The following is a 23990-nucleotide window of genomic DNA, read 5'->3' as shown; positions in this document are numbered from 1 at the left end:
ACGTTACACAGAAGATTTAGGAGCACAGACCTACATTTTCAGGGGCTGTAAATTTTGTCAAAATAAAAGGATATTTGTTAGCTTTGGCAAAAAACAGGACTCAAAAATACTTAGCTGCAAAAAATTCAATAAAGATTATGTAAAAATGATGGAGATCAATGTTTTTTTTATTTAATCAAGCCATGAAGCCATGGGATATCAATCAAAAACCACAAAATAAGTTTTAAATCACATTAGTGTTCAGAATATCTTCCTTGAACCGGTTCATTTTCTTCATTTTCTACTTTTGCTTCTTTCTAACTCTAGAAATGGATATAACATATTTTTATAGATAACCACAGTGGCAGTATGTGGCATTAGCATGCTCCTCTTTCAAAACCTGCGCTGGCCCTCTTCCTCATTTCAATACAGGAAGTGTGTTTGCAGTCAGATGCAGAGCTGTCGCCACACTCTCTGACGGGTCATTCTTGTAAACTTCTGTGAACATGGTACTTCTCTAGTACCAAACACCGCCACCATGCCCCGTTCGGGCCATCATCTCTCGTACCACACTTGATGCCATCGCAGCAGGCGAACTATAAATCCAACAGGTAGGTGCTCATATTTCACTTCTGTACAGAGGGAACTGTCGACTCTCCATCCTGTCCAACTGAACACTGTGATGTAAGCCTCTGTTGAAATCCACGCACACACATGTGTAATTCTGATGAATCATAATATAAAATGACCCATGCTTTGCAATTTGAAAGCGCTATTGTAGAATTTTGAAAATTAAACAGAACTCGATGTTGCAATAGAAACATACACATCTAACCGCAGCAGTCCCATTTTGCAATGAGTCTCTTGGGGACATCGTGCAATTGTGAGTTTTTAGGAAGTTACAAACTTTGTGGTGTAGAGGCAGAGAGAAGTTTAGCGGTATGGAAACAACTACAGCTTGTTATACGAGTGGAAAATGCACCTGATTGGCATATTTACATCTCTCTGTCTTTCTGCTGTCACTTCAGGCTGGAGCCCATCTGGAGGATGGGGAACATGATGAAAGGGGGGATCGCCAGCGACAAGCTCGACACTGAGAGCTTAGACAGCTCTCAAAAGAGTAAGTTTTTAAATCCTTGATGACTTCACTACAAAAGCTTCAGCTGCTTCAAATTTGTTTGAAGCAGCTGAAGTAGTGTGAAGAGTTTGAGAATGGCGGAAGAACCTTCAGTGTATGGAGTCAAAAAACGGGTCCGGAGAGCTTGTGAGATGATTTGTCAACAAAAAGTCCTAGTTCAAGTTTTGCAGCTGTAGACATTTTGTGCGTGTGTGAAAGTGTTTAAATAGAGTGTGTGGGGTGACTGGTGGCGTAAAAACTAAACAAAAAAATATACAAATATGCCAAAACCCTTGCGATCTCTTTAAAGCTTAAATGAACTCTCTAGCTGGAAATGTGTTGCAATAGTTGCATTTCAAAGTGGTGACATTTTTAGAAGACACGAACATTCTGCCCATTCATTTCAATAGGAAATATTTATACTGTATATAGAATATAAAATATTTAAAGTGTGAAATCTATATGAGCTGAACATTTGAAAGTTGGAATGTAGTTTCTAAGTTGAAGCAAGAAGAAGTAGTGACGCATCAGAAAAGGTGGAAGTACTTGTAGCATTTACAGAGTTCATGTCCATAACAAATGTCGTAAGAAATGTGCTTTGCACCATCTGTGCACTGAAGTTCACTGACTTCTTGGTTGCCAGAAAGTGTTTACGTGCTTTGCAACATGCACAGCTTTGTTAATCTGATCATATCAGGAATGTCATAATAGAGTAAATTACACTGAGAACAAATTCAAACAAACACTCAAATTAATTGGCACAAAATTCTGATAAGGGTCTGTTTTTTAGAATTTCCAAATCAAGTCTGTGAAACATCGTGTGTCTGTTTGTAAATGGCATAAATATTGTTCTTGGCAGATTCTGAGGACAACACGGTGGTGGTGCTCCAGGATTACCCGTCTCCTGATATCAGCGAACCCATCTACCGGATGGGGGAGAAGCTCCACGTCCTCGCACAGTACGATCACGTTTTTTTGCATTCTTGTTTAAAAAGAATCCAGCTTTCTGAACCCGGACATGCATTTTTCAGACAGAAGATCACAAATAAATATGAGGAAATAGAACCAGCGAAGAAGCTCTCACACAGTATGGAGAAGCTCTCACACAGTATGGAGAAGTGCTCACACAAAAGGTCAACTGTTGATTCCTCTTTGCCTCTTTTCATTGGTCAGGGAGGCTTATTGGTGGAGGGTTCGCTCCGTCCAAACAGGGAAGGAGAACTACATACCCAACACTCATGCGGCAAAAGTCTATCATGGGTAAGTTCAATAATACTGATACTATCCTCTAGTATTGGTCTACAGCTGGTCTTGTATTAGTGTACAAAAAAATCCCTAATATTTCTTCACCACTGTACCTAAGAGATATAATAGCCCGAGATATCAGTTATGATTCATGTGACAGTTTCAGTGGTGTAAACTGGAAAATATTCAGCGGTTAATCTGATCTGTGACTCATGTTTTTCCTGTGTCAGGTGGCTGTTTGAGGGGGTGGAGAGGCAAAAGGCCGAAGAGCTGCTGCTTCTACCTGTGAACAGAGTGGGTTCATTTCTGGTGCGGGAGAGCGGCAGGGAGAGAGGTGAGAGTCTGCAACAATCATCTTTTTATTTGGGATAAACTCTGGGTTTCAGTAATTGTTAGAAAGTAAAGGGTCGGCAGAGGGGAGAAGTAAGAAGTCACTAAATCAGACTTAAATCATGAAAAAGACGTTTTTTGCTGAAGGAGAGTGCGTGAATCTTGAGTCTGTAACTGATGAGAAAATGGTTTTCACCGATGTGTATATGTATTTCTGCCTGAATACATAGATTCGTAAGGATTTCCATTGGAGAGATTTTCTAAACACTTTTTCGTGTAATACAAAACAGCAGAAACATTATCACATTAACTAAAATGTGTACACGCACGAAAATCGCTGGTCAAAGCGCAACGAAGTGGAACTCCACGCCCAAATTTTCTTGCTGGCGACCTTTGATACTCAAACAGAAACACAGCTCAAACAATAGTAAAGCTATTCACTTATTTACATGTAGATAAGAAAATCTGTATCAATCTCTTGTACAATAAATATGAAGATAATACATAAAATCTGATTTGATATCATTAAGTGGATCGCGTGTTTGTCTCCTTCAGGCCAGTATTCACTCTCAGTGAAGCACAGGAACATAAAGCACTATCGCATCTTCAGACTGGACAACAGCTGGTACTACATCTCCCCCCGCCTCACTTTCCAGTGCCTGGAGGATATGGTCAACCACTACTCAGGTGGGTGGATGCACAAACCCTTCAGATAGCACAACTAATTAGACACACAGGCCTAAGAGTATAATAATAATAATAAGTGAAACGACACATGTAGAGCTGAACGCGAGCACACAAACAGACTTCTGTGCAACCACATAAACCGAGAATGACTTGTTGTGATCTACATATGGAACTGTTTCTTATCAGGTCGCATTTTTATAAATATATTTCCTGCTCTGACGAATCATTTTTGGAACAAAACAGGAAGTGACATACAGTATGCAAAGTAACAAAAAAAGTGTTAGCATTGCTTTCTGGAACATTGCAGTTGCTCTGGGCAAATACCCTCTTCACAAGTGTGGTTGGTGTGTGCTCTTGAGTAACAGAGTGTGACAGAGGTTATTGCAGTTATGGAACATAACAGAGAGCAGTGTTATAGTTACCCCACCTCTGCCTTCACAGACTCTGCAGATGGCCTATGTTGTGTGCTGACCTCTCCCTGTCTGTCGGCCGCGGCCCCTCAACCAGTCGATCCTGCAGCTCCGCCCGTTGTCATGCGACGCAACTTTGACTGGAAGAAAGTAGACAGGTACAATATGGGCTTGGTGATGATGACGGTGCATAATAATTCTGTCAGATAGTAGTTTGTTGTGTGTCAGCTTACGATGGTTTTGAATGTCGTAATAGCCAAGATTAGATGCAAGAATTTAAAGTAAATAAGGTTTGTTTCCATCTACATTTCTAAATATTGAAGCAGATTTTTATTCACCTGGATTAAATATCCAAAAGTAGACATGGATTGCAGATTTGAGGACATTCGTAATGCTAAGCTGCTCTGTTCTAATCGATGTCTACACCTCCTGTCATTGCAGGAGACAGCTGGTGAGCACAGAGAGCTGCAGCGACAACGTGGTGAGCTACGGTGTCAGAAACAGCATCGCCGCCTACTTGTCCTTCTCTGAGAATCAGGAACCTGCGCATTTCCGAGCAAAGAGCAGGAAGAAGAAGAGCAAATCCGTCTATGCTATCCCTGAAAGCGGCCTTCCGAACACTGAATTTGACGATGACTTCTAGAGGCTGCGGTGGGCTTCAAAGAAACTGGAATAGCTTCAAGTGGAGGGCAGTAGGGGGCATCCTTCTCAGAAATCTACCACTGCTCTAATGTCAGCAGAGGTCTGTGCTGAACATTCCAAATCATCATACTTCAACAAAAAAACGCAAAGTGCATGACACTTTGACTGAACTGATAAAGAAAGAACTAGGTTGCAGTGGACAACAGTGCAATTGAAATGTGATGTGTGTATTCTGCCTGTGAGCCAGAAACTGTCTTATATGTCATATGTGATTGTATCAAGAAGACTTGTAAACTGTGGGCGCTGTTGGGTCATATTAATGTCTATATTATATTTTGTCGCTTTCAAACCATCAAACCTATTCAAACCTGTGGTGTTAATAAATGTTGAATGGTTTAAAAGTCATATTGTGACAACAGTTTGAATTTGCATTGATCGTACATTGATTGTAGATATGCAGCAACATTAGGATTTAATTTAATTGTCATGTTTGTGTAATGCAAAAACCCTCAATTTTGGTCTCCACCATTATTTATTTGATCGGGACCGAACATGTAAAAGTATAAAAAGCACTACGTGTACTGTAAGCATGTCAGAGTCCAGCAAGAATGATTAATTACATCTCTAGCCCCTTTCACATACACATGGTCATTTGATCTTTTGTTTATATATTGATTAGAGCAGTTTTAAGTTCTGGCATTATATAGAGTACTAGGTGATGATACTAGCGTGGAAATCTAAAAACCAAACTCTCCTCTGATGTTTTCATATTTGTACTTCCTCTGATTTCGTTAACAGCTCGAGCTAAACATTTGTAACCACTTCTCTGAGGAAACAGATCATGAGCTTGGGTCTAAATAAACAGTGTGTTCGTCTTTAGTTCTCTGCTCGTGGCTGTTGCATGTGAGTCAGAGAGCAAAGCCTGATAAACATGTCGAGGGATTTAAGGTGCAATGCGAGCTTAGTCAGTCTTTGAGGAAAAGTTGACTGGAGGAGATGCGTTGGTCTCCTGAAGGGCTGCATGCATACGTGGCAGCAACATAACTGACTCACTGGATGATTACTTGGATAAGAAATAAGAAAGTGTTACAAAGCAAAATTATACTTATTTTTCAGACCCTTATCTAATCTTTGCTTTTTCGTGTGAAACACTTTTTTTTACCTTTTAATGCCTCTAAAATATTCTAGATATTCCGTTTGAGAAGGGAAATCACTTTTCACCCACTTCAGATAAACACTGGTTTCGATTAAAGGGTCACGAGTGAAAAAGATTGTGAGGATCAGGTTCACAGATCATGTGTCATTTTCAACCAACAATGCTGGATGTGAAACTTCACTGCTGATGGGTTAACTTCCGTGGGAACATTTACTGAAACCTGAGCTATTTTGAGACCAGTTTCAGATAGTCTGATAAGGCGTACATCCCCAAACCAATGTGCCACGAGGCTGTTGATCTTCTTTGCTATTGTTCATCACGTTTATGAGGCAACTGTGTGTGACCTGTCAAGCTCAGCGTTTTTTCTTTTTGTCAGTTAAACAGAAGGATCCAAAAAGTTGCCTGGGTTGGTTTTAAAATTGTTGTAAAATATCGGGAAGTCAAGCAGGGTGTGTGTGTGTGTGTGTGTGTGTGTGTGTGTGTGTGTGTGTGTGTGTGTGTGTGTGTGTGTGTGTCGAGTGGAACAACCACGGCTGCCCCATGCAGAGACTGCTGTCCAGTCAGCATTACTCACTCCACACATCAGACAGCCTCCCTCCAGACGACGTGGGAAAAGGCTGGAGGTCCTCTGAGAGAATTTGTTGCTTATCAATGATTCATTGGGAGTTTTTAAGATGATGATGGTCACATCGTGAATCAGAATGAGGGAGAAGATGTGGGGAAATTTTTCGTCAAAGGCTCCTTGTGTAAAGTTCGAGATAAACTGAACTTTCCCTCTGACCATCATTTCCCATCTGCTCATTCTTATTCACTCCAAACAACTCTTCCCTGAGATCATGTGAGCATGTCCTCCATCACCAATGCAGATAGGAAAGACAATACCCTGTCACCCTGCCAATCATCACACATCTGCGTGTGTACACAGGGAGAACGAAGGCTCTCAGTGGGGCCGAAGAGCGGGAGAGTTACGGCTCAGACGTAAGAAAACCAGACACCTGCGCAGAGCATGTTGTCTTACGAGAAAACTCCTGCTTCAAGATGACACAAAGGGGATTTGAGGTTTCTGCATCTGAATTCTGGTCAATGTTCCCATGGATGTGAGCACCAAGGAAAACACCTAAACGCTGCACTCTGGCCATTTTTTTGTTTTCCCTGCAAGAGGAGGAAGGGAGAGCAGAGGCCCCGTCCGCATCTCTTGTCTTCAGGAATGAGATGAAGGCGCAGAGAGAAAAAAGTGAGGGATAAATGAAGGAAATTAAGAGATGCAGAGAGATTGTCCTCCTACGGCCTGTTTTCTGTTAATCAGGTTCCTTCTAATCTCGTCACATCCTCTCGCTCCACCCCGAGGCCCAGCTGTCCAAACCGCTGACTTCACCACTAGTTAGAATCCAGATAAATGTTTGCTTAGCTCAATCAAAAAACACACTCCCTGCTTTAATTAAAACTGCAGCCACTTCTCTCACCATCACATGGAGGAGGGGATCATTATCGTAACGTGATGCAACGTTAAATTCTAACTCGGACCTCTTCCTCAATAGGTGTGGAATGACAACAATGGCAGAAACTGAAGAATAGTCCACCGGTGCCAAAATCATGGTAATGATGTAATTTCTCTGGGAAAATCCACAACTTAACGGACGTAAAGTGAGTAATTTGACAAATCCTCTCGGCGAGGTGAAACAACCTCTTCCAAAGAATGCTGTCCACAACACTCGCCTCACAGAAACAGCACATGAAAACACATGATGTCCTTTAATGCTGAAAGCAGGGGCCTCAGCCAATGCACACACACCATATTCAACGCTGTCCAGGGAGCCGGGGGAAAACAAACAGAAACCGAACGTTGCAAAAGAAAAAAAGTTCCACATCTTTGCCAGGGAACGAGCTGCTCTTACGTGACCTGTCAGGACTCTGTGTGCTCCCATTCCTGAGAGCACTTCTCGTAAATACTGCTGAACACGGATGGGAGGTTCCTTGTGCTGAGAAAATATGCAAACGACCTTTTGTAATATTTTTTGCATAAGGACACTTTCTCTTTGCGTGTTACAGCTGCTTTATCAGCTGGACCTGAGTGACACTGTTGATAGCTATAGTCCCTGAACTCTTTTTAGAACATAGGACAAGATGGTGAGTATCCCATATACATTTGAAGGTCTTCAGCACTAGTTTGATGATAAGTTGCCAACCACCAGCAGAGATTAGGGACATATCATCAGTTGTGTACCTTAGCGTCATTGCGTTTCCCTCTGCTAAGGCAGGTCCAACACCTCGGTGTGTTACCCTAAAAACTTGGTGCCCAGTCAGGATCTTTCCATCACCACTGGCTGCAGCGTTCTACGTTTCAGTAGAACTATATATACAGAGCGATAGAACCAAGCTTAGTTGATTGTGAAAAGCCTGAAAGAATATTGCTGGACGGGAATAAAAAGACATTTGGATTTGGAAAACTTCAGTCAGGCAAGAGGCATAAATGAGTTCTTCTGGGAAGCAGTGAAAGGACAGATATTTGGATAAAATGGAACAACCTGGCTATGGTGTCATTCAATTTGGCAGCTGAGTTTAGAGCCCAGAGCATCCTGCCTGCTGCTGAGCTGCGAGCACACGAGGTGAAGAGTTCCTCTTTTTTCATGAGGAGAATTCCAAGCAGCTGTCGGCAACGTGGCTCCTCACAAATAATGAACACAGGCAACGTGGTGTCTAATTGGAGATTCAATGGTTGGTCAACCTAAATAAGCCCAATTGGTGTCTTATATATATATATATTTGTCCTCTTCAGAGTCTCATAAACTTTAATGTTTTACTACTTTGTGGTAAGAATCCAAAGTTTAACCTCTAATACCTGTAAATCATTCCATGTATGTTCTTTCCATTGCCCTCAGCTCCTGTTGAACCCCATGTATCTGTGGAGAATGGTAGGCACGATGACAGCCATGAAAAAGTAGCCTCAGGAATAAGTGCTTCACAGTCAGTGAAATGAAAGAGAAGACGAGGGGAATGAAGATGAATGCGCTCCAGGTCGAAGAGTTGGCACGAGATGGATCCGTCACAGACAGAAACTAATACGTGATGGATGACTACAGATCCGCTCGGCTCGGCTCACTTACTGAAACATTCATCTTCCCTTTTAGGTTGTTATCTCTCAGACTGGAAGTTCATATTGTTCACAATGTGCGTGAGTGACGAAAATAAAAGTAGCGCGTGTGTCAGCTGTTGAAACAAAACCACTTCCTGTTGTTCAAGCACTTGACAGGTCAAAGCTAAAATTATGTCACTACAGTGTCTCTCAAACGTTAACTTTTAAGAAAAACTTCTTCTCCACACAGCACAGCAGTGATGTATGAGCATTTCACTTCTGGGAGTAGAGGCGTCCTGCAACAACAACTGCTGCCAGGGACATTTAATCCCTTTCTCTCTCACACACACACACACTCACATCTAAAACACTGATATCTTTATATCCTTTATCTGAAGCAGATGTCTAAATAACTCGCTGTCACTCAGGGTATTGTTCATGCAAACTGTTGTTTCTTTACGGGCATCGTTTGGCATTTTGGGGAAAATGCCTTTCTGGCAGAGATGAGAAGATTATATCAATCTCGTATTTGTCTTTTGAAAATGAAGTGACAGCTATTAGCTGCAAACCACGCTCTACCTCTCCATGAGAAACAAAAAGTCTTGTTGAATTAACACTTTAAGTCACATTTGCATCTCCACCTGCTTCCGCATTAGGTGCATGTCATGCATTAGTTTCAGAAAAAGCCAGGAGAGCTAAGCAGCAAACGTTCACGGTGACGCATCTGATAATTGCATCAATTTTGATTTCCAATGTGACAACAAATAGTTGAAATTGAATTAGTTGTATCAATTTGTTCTTATGTCCGTGAAGAGAGGGAGCGCCGCTGGACGTAGAACAGTTCCCTGATGAAATATGTTTTGACAAAAGGTGCTGATCATGAATTGATTTACACACACTCACATTGTCAGTGCCTGAGGCCCCGCTGCCTTTGGACAGGGGCCAGAAATAACAGAAAAGCTCTGACGTGATTAATCACACTTGTGGCTGCTGATTTCCAGATCAGAGAGAAATAGTTTGACACGGGACCAGCTTCTTAACAGAGAGGTGGTGCTCTTCTGCAGACGTTGCGAATGTAAAGCTCACTGAAAGGAGCTCGGGGGGGGGGGGGGGGGGGTCTGTGCTGTTACATGTTGGAACAATCACCTACTAAGCTTCTTCATGGGGAAAACCAGTCAGATATGTGAAGTGGCCTTACAGTATGATCGGTCCTTTCATTAAAGCGTTAAATGTGCTCTCACTAAAATACTCTGACACGACAGCACATTTGAGAGCCCTAAAAAAGATACGAGCGCTACCCTGAAATAACATACGTCTTCTGATCCACTGTACGTACCAGCTAATGTGCACTTTGGAAGCACATTACTCAGTGTGTTTAATGATAGATGCAGATGTGTGTGTGTGTGTGTGTGTGTGTGTGTGTGTGTGTGTGTGTGTGTGTGTGTGTGTGTGTGTGTGTGTGTGTGTGTGTGTGTGTGTGTGTATGTCTCCTGTTACTTTCCAGGAAAAAGACGGGAGGTATTTCAAAGTACTGCATGCCTTTCCCTATTTTCCTAGACATTAATTCAACGCCGAGATACTGAAGTCAGGTCTGCATTGCATACAATTCCATTACTAAACACCGAACTGCTGAGAGTGTTACTGATAGCCTGTCTACATGAACTACTTTGGGGAAAGGAAATTTCATTTGTTGCAATAATTCTCTCCATCTGCACGACAGCAAAGAAATATTTCCTCTGCCTTGGTGAAACGCTCCAGAACCTGTGCCACAAAGCCGGAAATCTTCAATTGTCTGCTCTGCAACTTCACTTAGGTGTGTCCAGTCCTAAAAATAATACAAATAAGATGACCACAGGTTTCCGATTAGCCATGCAGGCATCACCCCTCTAAGTCAGAGCTTCTCTTTTCCCTTATCAGGCTCTGCTTTGGCACAGAGGAGCTTCCACTGTTTAAAAGCTGGACATCCTCCATGTGGAAGGAGAGACTGCATGGAGTCAAACAGCCAAACAGCTGGCGAGAGAAGAGGAGCTGCTCGCTGTAGCAGTAGCTGACGTGGAGCTACAGTGCGTGTGCATCACACACACACACACACACACTGACGCCTGTGCAGCTGGAGCCACTCGAGACGCCTGTCAGACGGCCAACGAGTGAACCTCAAAGTTGAGGGGGAGACTGAGTGCGTTTCATTCCAACAACATGCAGTAGTTAAACGGTTGGGAATGTACACACACACTGACAGGAACATGTATGCAATGAACAGATTGATAAACACACTAATGCACACTACAAATACCAGCATCCTGTGAGGGAATGTACTGGTGAACAGGATGGACTCACTTCCCTCTCATTCAACTATTTGAAACTGTCAAACATCCTTGGGAGTTTTTACAGAATGCAATCTATTTCTCCTGTCTCCCAGAGTCAGGGGACGAGCATCTACTCGTTCTAATAGCAGTAGTTTGCTGTGAGAAATTTCTGGAAAAAAAATCACAAGTGAAGCTGTTGAATCACGTTCAAAAAATGTATTGTTTATTGGATGTGCCTGATGCGAGACTTCATATCTATGGGATCCTCCCTTTGTGTCCACTGTTTCCACAATGGTGTTGTGTTTCATCTCTGAATTATTTGCAGACTCCGGGCCTACCACAGACAGAGCGGTCATGGAAAAACACATTACGATGGGTCTCGACGGCAAAACTTTCCAAGTCTTGGTGAATGGATACATGGAAAAGTCATTGTGCCCCCAAACGCCAGCCTAGTCTCCCTCGCTCCTGTGCCGCCAAGATGAAGTCATCATTACTTAATCTGCCTCGTGCCAATGCCCTCAACTATGTGTCCCTCAGCATTGTCCACTGAGTGCAAGGCGCGCACGGGGGCCAGATATGTTTGGTATGTGATTGGTCTGGGTCAGAGAGGGGCTATTTGTCACATCCAGGGAGGGGAACATTCCTTCATTCCTGGATCCAGTCTCCCTCAGACCTCTTCAATACATAATCCACTGGGATGCAGACTCAACATGCTGATACAGTAAGTCTGTAAGAGTCGTGAGAGCAAAGTGAAAGAAGTCACCGATAGAAGCCTGAACACTGATGACCACATTTACACTGTGAGGTGAAATATAACAACAAACATTAAACAGTGTTTAACTGTTTCACACATAAACAAATGCAGCTTAATAATACATACAAATCTTTATTTGGAGATTTTTTTGTAGTTTAGGGTTAGTTAATGTTAATGTTGAGACCCTCTGAGGACACTATTGGTTTAATCACACAAACTATAGGCAAAGGTATTCTGTGGTTGTTAACAGTAGCCTGACATCTAGTGGGCATTGTGAAAAACTGTGCTCACAATGGATCCCATTATAACAGTTTAAAACAGCATGAGCATTAAGATAATCACCTGCTATGAGATACAAGATTTTTATTTGGAACAAAATGATTTTGTTTTATTTTAAATCACATTTCTTTACACGGTGCCCTGGCCTCTACCAGACAGGTTGACCACACACAGGTAGTCTATGCAGGAACTGCCTTGTGGCCTGTTATCATATAAAATCGATTAGATTTGATTAGGATTCACGTGATGTCGAACAGACGCCACTAATGTTGCATTTTAACTCTGCATCTCAAAGCTGCAATAAATCTAAACATGGTTGTGTCTGAGTCTTGAAGCTCATTGGGGCAGTTGTCTATGAGGGACAAAAAAAGGACATAATTATAAATAAATGTAGAAATACATAATTAAATACCTGTGAAAATACATAAAATGCCCTTTTCATTACTATAATGTATTTATTTTTCATTTATTTACGTATTTAATTATTAATTCCTGCATTTATTCATTTATTTCATGTCATTCGTTGTCCCTCATAGTTGGTTGTCTACTCTGCCTTATGGAAATGCGGCCTGGAATAAGGGAAACCATCAGAAAACATTGTGTTGTTTTGTGTTGTGTTGTGTTGTGTTGTGTTGTGTTGAAGGAGGAGGACGAGGTGAGAACTGGACTAGTTTCACCTTCTGTTCAAATGCCCACTTACTCTTGTGAAATAATCATGTCATTTTCAGTTATTTGCTGGAGTCAGTTCAGATTTACTTCATGTATTTTATTAGTTGGTTCAGATTTACTTCATTCGTGTTTTTCATTAGTTTATAAAACTTCCGTAAACTCACCTCTTCGATTCCGGAGGAAACGGGTGGGGGGGAAAAGCATCCGGAACCTAAGCTGCCGGGCGAGTTTAAATGACGGACCATAACTGTGCCACATCATTAGCGGTCCGTCAAGTCAAGTCGTGGTGTAGCAGACATTTCTTCAATTTATTGTGTTTTGTCACAGTCGTGTTGTGAATAGTTTTAATGGACGACACAGAGCAGAGAGACCCAGAAGACATTGCGCCCTCAGTTATTGAGCGGTACTACACGCGGTGGTACAGAGCAGGTAAATAACAACCTGACTGGTCCTCTCCTGGTGTTAGCTGTGTGCTAAGTGAGCTAGCGTTAGTTGATCATACAGGGAGAGACAGAAATTTAAAAATGTCTAGAATGTCTTCAAATGATTGTCTTGATCTGATTTAGATATGAAGGGGAAACCGTGTGAGGACCATTGCGTCCTGCAGCATTCAAACAGGTAAGAGCAGCTCATGTTTACTATCAGATAAACTATCAGTCCTTATTTTAACGGGTAAATAAGTTCACACTGGGTGTAGTTAGAGATACATGAGCTTTTGGAAAATGTATTTCCTCAGTAAAGTTGTTAATTTCCTGATATTTTGGTTGGGTTTGTTTTTTTGAATTATTGTCTGTGGGGGAACCAAACTATCAGGAGCATTATTAAATAAATAAATACATAAAACGTGACAAATTCCAATTTCAAAATAGGACAAAGGTTTACAACAATGGGGGCTTATTTCCAGCCGATACACTATTTTTCTGTTTATCCTCTTTATTTAGCTGATGTGTTTTATTTCTGAATATTTTTAACATCGCTTTTGCTGCTTTTTTTTTCTTAAAAGAATATAAGAGTCTCTTCTATTATTTCATTGTTTTCCTATATATTACCTTATTGCTTTGCTTTGTTACAAATTTCTTGTCCAAATTATTTATGTGAACCTCAATGAACAGAATCAACAAACGAGTGTATGGAAAAAGAAACGCAAGAGATTTGTAACTTATTCCAAGGGCTCATTTATTAAATTTGTGATTGCAGAATATGTGTTGTCACATTGGCAGAGACTCACCCGATCCTCCAGGACGGACGGACCATCAAGAGCATCAACTACCAGATCAGCGATGGCTGCAGTCGGCTGAAGAATAAAGTGTCCGGGAAATCCAAGCGGGTAAGTCTTAAAGCTACGGATGATTTATGTGCCTACCCTTGTTCTTCTGCATCTTCAGGACCTCCTAACTGTTTTTGCCCCCCCCCCCCCCCACATTATAGGGTGGACAGTTCCTTACTGATTTCGCACCTCTGTGTAGGATCACATGTTCAGATGAGACTGAATACACGATCTACAGGTGAGGCAACAGTCTGTTTTTCTAGATGTATATTCTGCATAATACGTGTACCGATGACTCACAAATCGTATCTTTTTAGCTGCATCAGGGGCCGTCTTCTTGAGGTCAATGAGAGTATTTTAAAAACACCTAAACTCCTGCTGGAAAAGGTAAATATGTGCACATCTGGGTATCGTATCTTCCTCCGTCTGTGATTTAAATAACCCATATTTTTGCAATCTTTAATGTAAATAAACAGTGATGCACACGGAGCTAATCAAGTTTCGAACTGTGTTGATCTTGTCACATCTGAACAGCCAGCCACTGAGGGATACATCGCCGTCATCCTGCCAAAGTTTGACGAGAGCAAGAGCATAACGGAGAACCTTCTGAGCAGAGAGGACTTTGAAAGAATCGTCTCCAAACGAATTGCTGCCGAATCGCAGCCCTCCTGACAGCGCTCGGTGTTCCTGCCCCTGTTCCAAGTACCAACTGTTGTGGCGGTGTTTCTCTTCCTTCAATTCCCACCAGGCTGGATTAAAAAAAAAAAAAAAAAACTGTGGATGCCATCCTGGAAAAGTGACATTTACTTGTGGTGACTTCTAAAAAGACTTTCATGTATAATGCAAGCATTGCCCTCCCCGACCTAAACAGTGCTTTTATTTGTTTATGAAGTTGAAAGTTTGAGGAAGCTCCCTTGGTTTGTTTTTTTTGTAATTTGAAGAACAAGGAGAAAGAGGAAATAATCACATTCTCTGAATACTGTAATTAAATGCAACCAAAAAAATGAATTGGTTAGAATTATTTTTGTAGAATCATTAAAAAATACAACTGACACGTATTTAAGAAAAATATTGTTTATTTTTTTATGTGTCACTTTTAGCCTTTCAATTGTCAAAAGAATAGATGATCCAAAACTAGATCTATGATTTCTTCACATCTGTAGAGCCACTACAATACCCAACATACCTGCTCAGTCAGTACAAAGCATCTCTAAAGCTTAATGTCTGTTACAACACCCTCCCCTAGTACCAAAGTCATAACCTTAAGAAACATACTATATATATATATATCTCTATATATTTATATATATATGATTCAAGTACCAGATTATACATACCATATACCACTCAATACATAGGCAGCTTCACAATGATAGTCTTCATAACAAGTACACTTCAAGGCTCTATTAGACACTGGTGCCAGTTCAGAAATATCTGTCATCTCTTTTGTGAGGAATAACTTGACACTGAATGTGGTTTGACAAGACCCAGGAACTTAATAACGTAAAGTCCTAAAGCATCTCAGTGATGAGATTAAGCAGCCGAGAAACCAGGGTAAAAATAAAACTGTGTCCAGTGATTAACACTGGAGGACTAAGAGCTTTACATTTCATACTAGGAGCAAGCTGAAGATCTGAGCGTCTTCATGAGAACAATCTTATTTGGCATTAAATTGTTTTTTTCTTCTTTGCATTTCCTAACATGGCACATGGAGGATGGTCTATATCCTATGGAAATTAGATATTAATCGTATGGTGTAATCCACTTTTAAAATACTTAACTATGCAGTAATTATGCACATGAGATGCTAACTATAGTGCATCGAGGACAGAATGTACCACAATGGCTAAAATTACATAACGAGTATCAACATTACAAGCCTATGGCACAATGAGCATAGGAGACTGGAACACAAGGGTTTGGTGACGATGACATCATGCAGGATGGGGTTTCATTTCACTGTTTTTTTCCCCCCATTTGGCGAACATGTGCAACACGTTTACAGAACACCACAAAGCAAATAGGCTTCTTACGCAGAGGCACGTAGTGAAGACGCATGTATGGCCGAGCTGAACATTAAGTGGACCTCCTTCCTGGTTCACCAACAGTTTATCAACTTAATGAAGAGTGATTGCAATTTATCAGGTTTGTGCCAGAAAAGGCTTGATACTAGATGGCAAAGTCTTACTGTTGGCTGATTGTCTCCATCTTGTGGACTGGGGTGGAAATGGCGCATCAGGTAACAAACTGTCCTCTGGGCACAGAGAGCTCGGGTCTGCTTTTTCTGTAAACCTTATAAATTCACCCTCCAGACACCTAATACAAACTCTGACTAACCCAAAGCTGCCACCTTCACCCAGCAGCTCTGGCCCACTTCGTGGTGGGTGAATGAGGATGAGGGGAGTAAAGTATTTCCTGGATCTCCGGGAAGGTGAGTTGGTCTATGTGCTGCTCCGAGGGAGAATAGTGTACAAATCAGTGTGCGACCGTTTCCTGGATTATTTGCTCTCCAGCAGGTTGAGACCGGCCATGTGCTGCTCCAGTGACTTGACCCCAAAGCCGTTGCTGTTCATGCTGTTGAGAGCTCCCTCCTCTTTGACAGGTGTCGACACATCCTGCCTCTCTCTCCAGTCATGCGGGGAGCCCAGGCTACTTCTCTCTGACTTGTACTGCAAATGGACAGAAAATGAATGCACACATTTTTAAATACAGGTATAATAGAGAGATAATTACACTTACAGCTTATACAACAAGGTTATGTTTCCATCTGCACTGTTAGTTAGCCGGATTATGAAAAAACTGCTGGACAGATTTCCCCCCCGAAACTTGATGGACGGGTGTGTTTTAGGTCAGGGAAGAACCAATTACATTTAGGTGTGGATTCAGATCAGGGTGAGATCCAGGATTTTTTTTTTTTTATCACTAACACTGTGAGATCAGGTGTTTTTCAACATTTTCCTTAAATCTCTCAGAGAATAATTAATGGGGGAAAAAAAATCTGATTTGTTAACTGATATTATATGGCAATTTGGTGTAGATGTTGTAGATTGTGAATTTAAAAGTGTTTTTTATAAGGGGACTTTTGGTCCTTGGCGGAGGAATGCACTCTTCTGAATGCCAGTCTATTAAATGTATATGAATTAATATCAGATGATCACCTTTTTATTGAGCTTGTTACAGAATGGGAGGAAGGAGACAACCACAGCCAAGAGGCCTCTCGTCGTCTGAATGGATGAGTCCACCTAAACACAAAGAAATAAAACCCATCACCATCGCTTCACAAACCTCAGAGACACACACACACACACACAACTTTTAGTGATGAGTGATGAAGTTAACATCAGGATGGAGAGACAGGAGCCGATACATATCAAAGAGACGCTCATTAATCAGCAGAGGAAGCGTCCTTCATCCCGTCCTTTTGATTCCAACCTTCGCCTTCATTACAAGGGGACCTAAGGCAGCTCATCCCTGCCCCGAGACGCTCATTAATTCCTCACAGACTGACGCCCATTAATCTCACGCCGCGTGTTCGATAATGCTGGCAGATCACTCAAAGTTCACGCCAGAGCCTGTAATGCAGTAAAACGGTTAGTCGTGCTCTGTTGTGAGTTCGGTTACTTCTCCGACGCCCGTCTGTTGTTGCGGATGGAGTTTTGAAGGTAATTAGAGAGTCTGTTTTGTGCACTCAGCGGGATATTACTCATACATCAAAAATAACAGACTCGGGGCAAAAACAAGTTGGTGATTCATTTTTAGAACAAGTGCACACAAAACCCAAAAGACAGACACACAGGCGTAGTGAGGGTACCTTCTGGAAGGTGGCAGTCTTGCCCTGTACAGGAGTCTTGGCCCCCATCTGCAGCTGCTGGCACAATGCCACCAGTTTCTCCATCTCTGTCATCACCGCAGACTTTTCCTCATCAACCAGCTGGAACAGACAGAAAGAGGAGATATATAGTTTTCAGGGACAGCAGAGGTGGTTTATGGTGATATTATCCACAGACACTGGCTCAATATGTACAGACAGTGATACATTTGCTGGACTGGATTTGCAATCTTGGTCAAACACAAATCGAGCCTCATAAAAAGGAAAAAAATGAGGATAAAATAAATTAAAATCTGGTCTTGCTTTATGTAATCCACCAGAAACAGCCAGGTCATGATCCGCTGCTTAAGTCTGTTATCCAGCCGAGTTAATCCCCAGCTCTGAGTCACGGGGGCCATCAATCTACTTCGGTTACATGCGTGCACGAGGCCACAAATGACCTAAAAACGCCAGCTCCGTTATTCAGAGTAGAACTACTCATGACTGACAAAAGTACATAAAACCTCAATTAAGACGCTCATGTTCACTTGCATGAAAAGTACAATGAGAGCAACACAGATATGCAACAAGTGCCGGATAAGTACGGGAGTGGAGGGAGACAGAGGGACTTTATTAGTGGAAGTTTGTTTAATGTAATTAATCAGAAAGCGTGAGACAAGTTAAAGAGCCGGGCCTCCTGATTATGAATTAGTTCTGGGCGGTCACAGTCAACTCCCACACCTTCTTCCCCTCCACACATGTGCACAAATATATACACCCACAGACACGGCGGTGATAAATGGCGGTCGTTAATGGCTGTCAAAAGGGGCCATTTAATTAAAAACTGGAGGACTTTGGGAAGGAGTTGGTGGAGAGCAAGAGGAAGGAAGACACCGGGGCTACGTCTGTTTGCTGGGTCTCAACTCGGGAGGAAGAGGAGGACAGTGCAAGTGCGCGACAGCCTTAATTTCCTGCTCTCTCCGTGTGATTTATACGGCAGCCCTGGCACCGTGGCATGCCAGAGTGGGTGATGAGGATGGATGTGTGTTTGTGTCAGAGGCGTAACACGGATGCAGGGCACAGGTGCCAGTGTGTGTGTGTGTGTCTGTGTCTGCATAAACATGGGTTCGGAGTTCAGCCTGTTCAAAAGAAAATAAACCGTTTCTTTTCTCTTTGGTTTGACTCATTATTTACCTCTATGCTGAATTCTGCAGCTTCCCATCAGTTTTCTGTAGTTAAGCCGATTCCAGCAGAGAACCAGGGGCATGTTGGGTAAAAACAAGTCTTTCTTCCTTTTATTAAATTCATATTCAATATTACACTCTAATTATTTCACTGCTAGTAATAAAAAGTATCATATCTTCTGTCTTTACACATAAGACTTTTTCTAAAGTGCGTAATGTGCCAAGATATTTGGGAAAGGTATTACGTGAGTGGATTGTGATTTGGTAAACCAGGCTCAACTGTGTGCGAGTGTGCGTGCGTGCTTGCATGTGTGTGTGTGTGTGGGGGTGCGCGTGTGTGTGCAGAGAGAGAACGAGGAGAGATTGATTCGTTGCATTAGTTTATACCTGAGTGGAAAACGTGCGGAGAGCTGAGCACAGCTGGAGCCCCTCTTCAGAAAGAACCTTTAGAGTGAGTCAAAGACAAAAAAAACACACAAAGAAAATCAAAACAACTTTCACAAATACCAGAAAACCGGGAAGCCATTCAATAGCAAGAAAGCACAGTTGGCAAATATTATGATTTCACTTTTTCACCGCTTCTTATCTGTATGCCTTCCCGTCTCCGTCCCTTCTCGTTCCTCTTCCTCTCTTATCTCCCTCGCTCCATTGCAAATGGAATAAATCCTTGCTGACATATTTCGGCCACGATTCTACAAAGCACTGCACATTATTGGCAATGATCCCAATTCAATAGGATACCCCCCCCCGAGCAACCTTGCTTGTTATCACCCCATGTGTCCGAGGCTGCCAGGGAAAATACCGCACTGAATTTCCATCGTGACGATAAGTCCTTGTCATGCTCTGTTAGATCTGAAAGATGGGAGTGAGTGACGGGAGCCTGGTATTTACTAACCTATTGTTCTACCAGTCCCTTGTATGCCTTTGGTGTAATGAAACAACAGATGCATTCGTTTACAGCTTTGTTGAAACAAGAGGGAAAAAATAGAATAGGAGGTGGAGAGACGGGGAGATTAGCGGATACGGATGTACGTACCTCGGCTTGATGAAAAAGATCCAGTGTTGTTTTCAGCAGCCCCTCCCCTCTGGGGAATCAATATGGGACACAGAAAATGAGAAAGGGAAACATGGATGAGAGAGATGGATGAGGAGAAGAAAACATCTGGAGCAATCAACACAAACTGTAACTAGATCAGTGGTCCACCGTGCTGCATATAACGGACAAATTATTTTAAAATTACACACGGACAAAATGCACAGCCAGCAGAGCCCGAGACTTCAAAGAAAAGGAAACCTGCACTCAGTAATAGGATGAGCATCACCTTATATGTGACTTCACTGTGACATGTGACTCTTATGCACCGAGCCCCCCGTGTCTAGTATGTGGTGAGAGACTGTCACTATCTCCTATCGCCCCTAGTTGCACAGAAACAAGCTCAGGGCTCCCATTGATGCAACTAAATGATGGGGTTGCACTGTTTTTATTAGACGGTTATATTAACAGCCTATTAATTAAACTAATTTAAACAAAAATGTAATGAAATGAAAGTGGTTATACTGAATTTACAGGACTAAACAATACCCTGTTATGTCGTGTGTGTGTGTGTCCCTCAGTCTGGGAAAAACAAAAAAAAGTTTGGGGACCACTGACTTAGATGAATCTCAATGTTTTCAGTATCACAGACAACGCCTGATATATGCTAATAGCTGATAGCTGAGAGTCTCACTACCACTGAGCTTCTAAACAGATTCACGAGGAAGCTTATTTGTAACCATAGGTAAACAGTTTGTTAGCATGTGGGTGACTGTGCATGTAGTGTGTGGCTACCGAGGCTACCTGGTGAACAGGTGCATGTTGTAGGCCATACTGGCCAAGCTTTGGCTGTGGCGGACAATGTCATGTTCTTGGTCCTCCCACTTCTCCACCTCTGTGTCCACGTCTGATGACAGCAGACGGAGCTCCAGTCCCAGCTTGGCCATGCTTGTCTGCTCCTGCGCGCACGGACACACATACACACACATGTAATTTCCTATGTTAAAGACTGAAGTATAATGGATGTCAGCGAGGTCATTTTAATCTGTTAACACCCTCAGAACGTCTGAAATCAGCATAATCGCGCATCCTGTGGTGCAGCGTGGGAAAACTGCCGGCCGGGTGAAAATCGCAGCCTGTTACATTACAAACGCCATCAATTCTTCAGGCGGGTGACACAAGAGTTTCCGGAGATGAAAATACCGCTGTCAGAACGGGGCGCGAGACGTGACGTGATGTATTGTGCTGAAGGCCAGAAGAGTTCACGGTACACGTTACCTCCGCATCCAGCTTGACAGCCTTGGCAGTCTTCAAGTTAGCCAAGTGTTTCTGCGGGGGGGGAGAGAGGAATGGCGTTAATTGGAGGATTACAAAGCAGTGGATGGTTGTAATTTTTCATGGGGAAGTGTGGTGTGATACTCACCCCGGGTCTGGGAAGTGACAAATAAGGTCTTTTGTCTCCTAGAAAGAGAGAGTTCAAGATCATCATTTAAAAAAAATTAAAATAATGACTTCATGTTTTAATCATAGCTGAATTAATTTAGAATTTTATTATTTCTCCTTGTGTCCTGTGTGTATCCAGATAATTAGTGTGGGCAATTATTGTTATTCAGTAATTATGGTAATAAATCTGTTTTGCTTTTATCATCGTCAACCTTTGACACATTTTTTTTTCGTAGAAACACAAACACAGTAAACTCTTCTGTCATGTTCATGGGGGAAGATTAGGAGAAAACAATTAAAGCAAATTCCTCCTCAGTGTCCATATAACATTTGAACAGAGCGTTTTGGCTTCGTGCTGAAACAACAGTGTGATGGATGTGAGCCTTTCACCCGCTGAGCTGCACTTCATAATATTTACTGCACTTTAACGTGAGAGCCACCTTCGTGAGGGCGAAGCACATCTTGAAAATACGCCAGAACAGCTTCTCACTGGCTCAGACTTAGTGTGTGAAAGCCCTTCAACCTCACACTCCCTGACACAAACGTCTGCATGTGGGCAAACGTAACGGTGGGTGCAAATACACACACACAGTTACATCGGCTTGAGTGGGTAGGTAAGTGTACCTTCTGTCTGATTCTATGCCTGTGAGTGTTCAAGAGGAGCTGGGCAGGACTTGGACACTTCAGGTAAACTGGCTCAATAGTTAATAGAGTGAAAGTACAGAGGAGGCGTGAATGCACAGTTGTTAAATGGCATTGACAAAATACCTCCCACAGACTGTGATGATTCATTTTGAAAGATCTATTCATGCTGCTTGCTTTGCCTCAACCTGAACCCTCATTAAGGTTATTGAGGTTTTCAGCTGCAAAATTAGTCATCAAGGTGAAATCTTTCAGGGTAAAATGCCAAAGACGGCCTGTATTCACCTCCGCTTCTCACTCTTTGCAAAAGACAGTTTCTAGCGCGTGCGTGTCGTCTGTCCTCCAGCCCCGACTCACCCCCAACGCACCCAAGCATCATTAATTGAACAAAAGCGAACCTCGTCTGCCTTCAAAGACGTCATTGATCTCTCTCAGCAGCAGGGCCATGTCACAGAGCTGCGACTCCCAGGCCTCGCAGAACACCTCCAGGTTCTCCTTGGCGATCTTGCTGGACGGGTGGAGGGCCAGCGTCTGGGCTGCCGACATGATCTGAGCCGGAGTGTGAAAGATTGTGACAGGAGAAGGAGGAATCTTTAAATTGGGTTTGTCTTTAACCAGAGATAAAACATTATGCAGGCGGAAGTAGAAGAGTAACAGCATGAGGTGTAATTTTGGCCTGAAAATGGGAAACTAGGACATCGGCCGTGTTGATTTTCAATCCAATTAGATGCAACTGGAAGCTGCATTTCTTCCCAAGCTCATAAACAGCTCACTTAATACAGGCACTAACACTTGACAACAACTAAACCTCAGTCATTAATACGTCTATTAGCAATGTTAAAAGCTTTGTATCCCTGTTTCCTTGATGAATAGCTTTCTCCTGTCTCTCTGGTCTGTGTGTAATGAGAGGGCTACACTTCTGTTGAATAATCTTCTTTAATCAACACCAGCAAGAAAGTAAAATAGCCGACTTCCCTCTCGTGGGGCTCAGATCAGAGCCTCTATCACACTGACACGCTCATTGCAACCATCACTGTTACACACACAACTGCTCACCATAAAACAAAAAGGCAGATAGGAACTAAAATGACCCTGATGAATGAGCAACTTAAATGTTACATTGCTGTGAGTTACGGTCAAATGCTACCTGTTAATAATTAATAATGACAAAGCTTAACCCTCCATCAAAATATTGCAGGGGAATTATTCCAACTACAAATATACAGTTTCATATGTATTCTATGTTTAGACTTCCCAGCAGTTAAGTTTGTAAACACAGCAGTCATCTTTTTAGTTTATGTTGAGCTTTTCTGGTCTTATCGCCCACTCAAACCAGTTGCACCACAAGTCACGTTCCCCCATTTGTATACACATTCATACAGTGCTTCTATACACTGTGCTTTTTCTATCTCCAATTCACGGCTCAGTATCTTGCCCAAGGACAATTCAGCATTCAGGTTGGAGGAAACGGGGATCAAACCCCCGACCTTTTGGTCAGAGGACGACCCGCTCTGTCTCCCGAGACACGGCCATCTGTTATTTTGTGTTTTGCTAAATAAAGGAATCATGGTTGATAACAGAATTGTGGTATGATCATCATATGTGGGGCGGCTGTGGCTCAGGAGGAAGAGTGGGTTTGCGGTGGTTCGATCCCCGGCTCCTCCAGTAGGCATTCTGAAGAATCCCTCTGCAACATACTGATCCCCAAAGTGTGTGTGGTAGAAAAAGAGCAGCATATAGTATGAATGAATGAATGTGTGTGTGAATGGGTGAATGTGGCTTGTGTGTGTTAAATAGAAAAGCACTAAATAAACACAGTCAATTTACCATATGTGTACATGTGCAGTTGTATATAAGTTGTTGCATAACTTATAAAATCTGCAAAAAAAAACTAACACACACAAACAATGACGCATGCAAGCACACACACACACACACTGTACCCCCCCCCCCCGCTGTGTAGTAT

The 23990-nt window shown here is 42.3% G+C and overlaps 3 protein-coding genes across 3 annotated transcripts in view; 2 read left to right on the top strand and 1 right to left on the bottom strand.

Moving 5' to 3' along the window:
* Positions 1–442: 442 nt before the first annotated feature.
* sla1a (Src like adaptor 1a) lies at positions 443–4815 on the top strand. Its single transcript, XM_034600459.1, has 8 exons — positions 443–590; positions 1008–1099; positions 1956–2055; positions 2270–2356; positions 2572–2675; positions 3227–3358; positions 3800–3926; positions 4210–4815. The coding sequence occupies exons 1-8, from the start codon at positions 556–558 to the stop codon at positions 4409–4411; spliced, it is 879 nt and encodes a 292-aa protein (XP_034456350.1). The 5' UTR covers positions 443–555; the 3' UTR covers positions 4412–4815.
* An 8077-nt stretch (positions 4816–12892) lies between these two features.
* Positions 12893–14971, top strand: abitram (actin binding transcription modulator). Its single transcript, XM_034600044.1, has 6 exons — positions 12893–13076; positions 13214–13265; positions 13845–13974; positions 14076–14152; positions 14232–14301; positions 14449–14971. Exons 1-6 carry the CDS (start codon positions 12995–12997, stop codon positions 14584–14586), a joined length of 549 nt encoding a protein of 182 aa, XP_034455935.1. The 5' UTR covers positions 12893–12994; the 3' UTR covers positions 14587–14971.
* Position 14972: 1 nt separating this feature from the next.
* Positions 14973–23990, bottom strand: part of ctnnal1 (catenin (cadherin-associated protein), alpha-like 1) — a 47440-nt gene continuing 38422 nt past the window's right edge. Inside the window, exons 11-19 of the mRNA XM_034600043.1 lie at positions 22423–22573; positions 21363–21400; positions 21218–21268; positions 20744–20898; positions 19943–19991; positions 19294–19350; positions 17726–17845; positions 17073–17156; positions 14973–16583 (exon numbers count right to left, since the gene is read on the bottom strand). Coding sequence (XP_034455934.1) covers positions 16413–16583; positions 17073–17156; positions 17726–17845; positions 19294–19350; positions 19943–19991; positions 20744–20898; positions 21218–21268; positions 21363–21400; positions 22423–22573 — 876 coding nt within the window. The 3' untranslated portion in view covers positions 14973–16412. The remainder of the gene's footprint in view (positions 16584–17072; positions 17157–17725; positions 17846–19293; positions 19351–19942; positions 19992–20743; positions 20899–21217; positions 21269–21362; positions 21401–22422; positions 22574–23990) is intronic.

The sequence above is a fragment of the Hippoglossus hippoglossus genome, chromosome 11, assembly GCF_009819705.1.
Source record: "Hippoglossus hippoglossus isolate fHipHip1 chromosome 11, fHipHip1.pri, whole genome shotgun sequence".
Lineage (NCBI taxonomy): Eukaryota > Metazoa > Chordata > Actinopteri > Pleuronectiformes > Pleuronectidae > Hippoglossus > Hippoglossus hippoglossus.
Note: the sequence above shows the minus strand (reverse complement) of the source record. Positions and strands in the feature narration are given on the sequence as shown.

Bases quoted from the DNA above. Each gene is read 5' to 3' on its own strand.
- abitram (XM_034600044.1), top strand. From the start codon at position 12,995: ATGGACGACACAGAGCAGAGAGACCCAGAAGACATTGCGCCCTCAGTT. The intron at 13,077-13,213 runs GTAAATAACAAC...GATCTGATTTAG, and splicing joins CACGCGGTGGTACAGAGCAG to ATATGAAGGGGAAACCGTGT. The intron at 14,302-14,448 runs GTAAATATGTGC...ACATCTGAACAG, and splicing joins CTAAACTCCTGCTGGAAAAG to CCAGCCACTGAGGGATACAT.
- sla1a (XM_034600459.1), top strand. From the start codon at position 556: ATGCCATCGCAGCAGGCGAACTATAAATCCAACAG. The intron at 1,100-1,955 runs GTAAGTTTTTAA...TGTTCTTGGCAG, and splicing joins CTTAGACAGCTCTCAAAAGA to ATTCTGAGGACAACACGGTG. The intron at 3,359-3,799 runs GTGGGTGGATGC...CTGCCTTCACAG, and splicing joins TATGGTCAACCACTACTCAG to ACTCTGCAGATGGCCTATGT.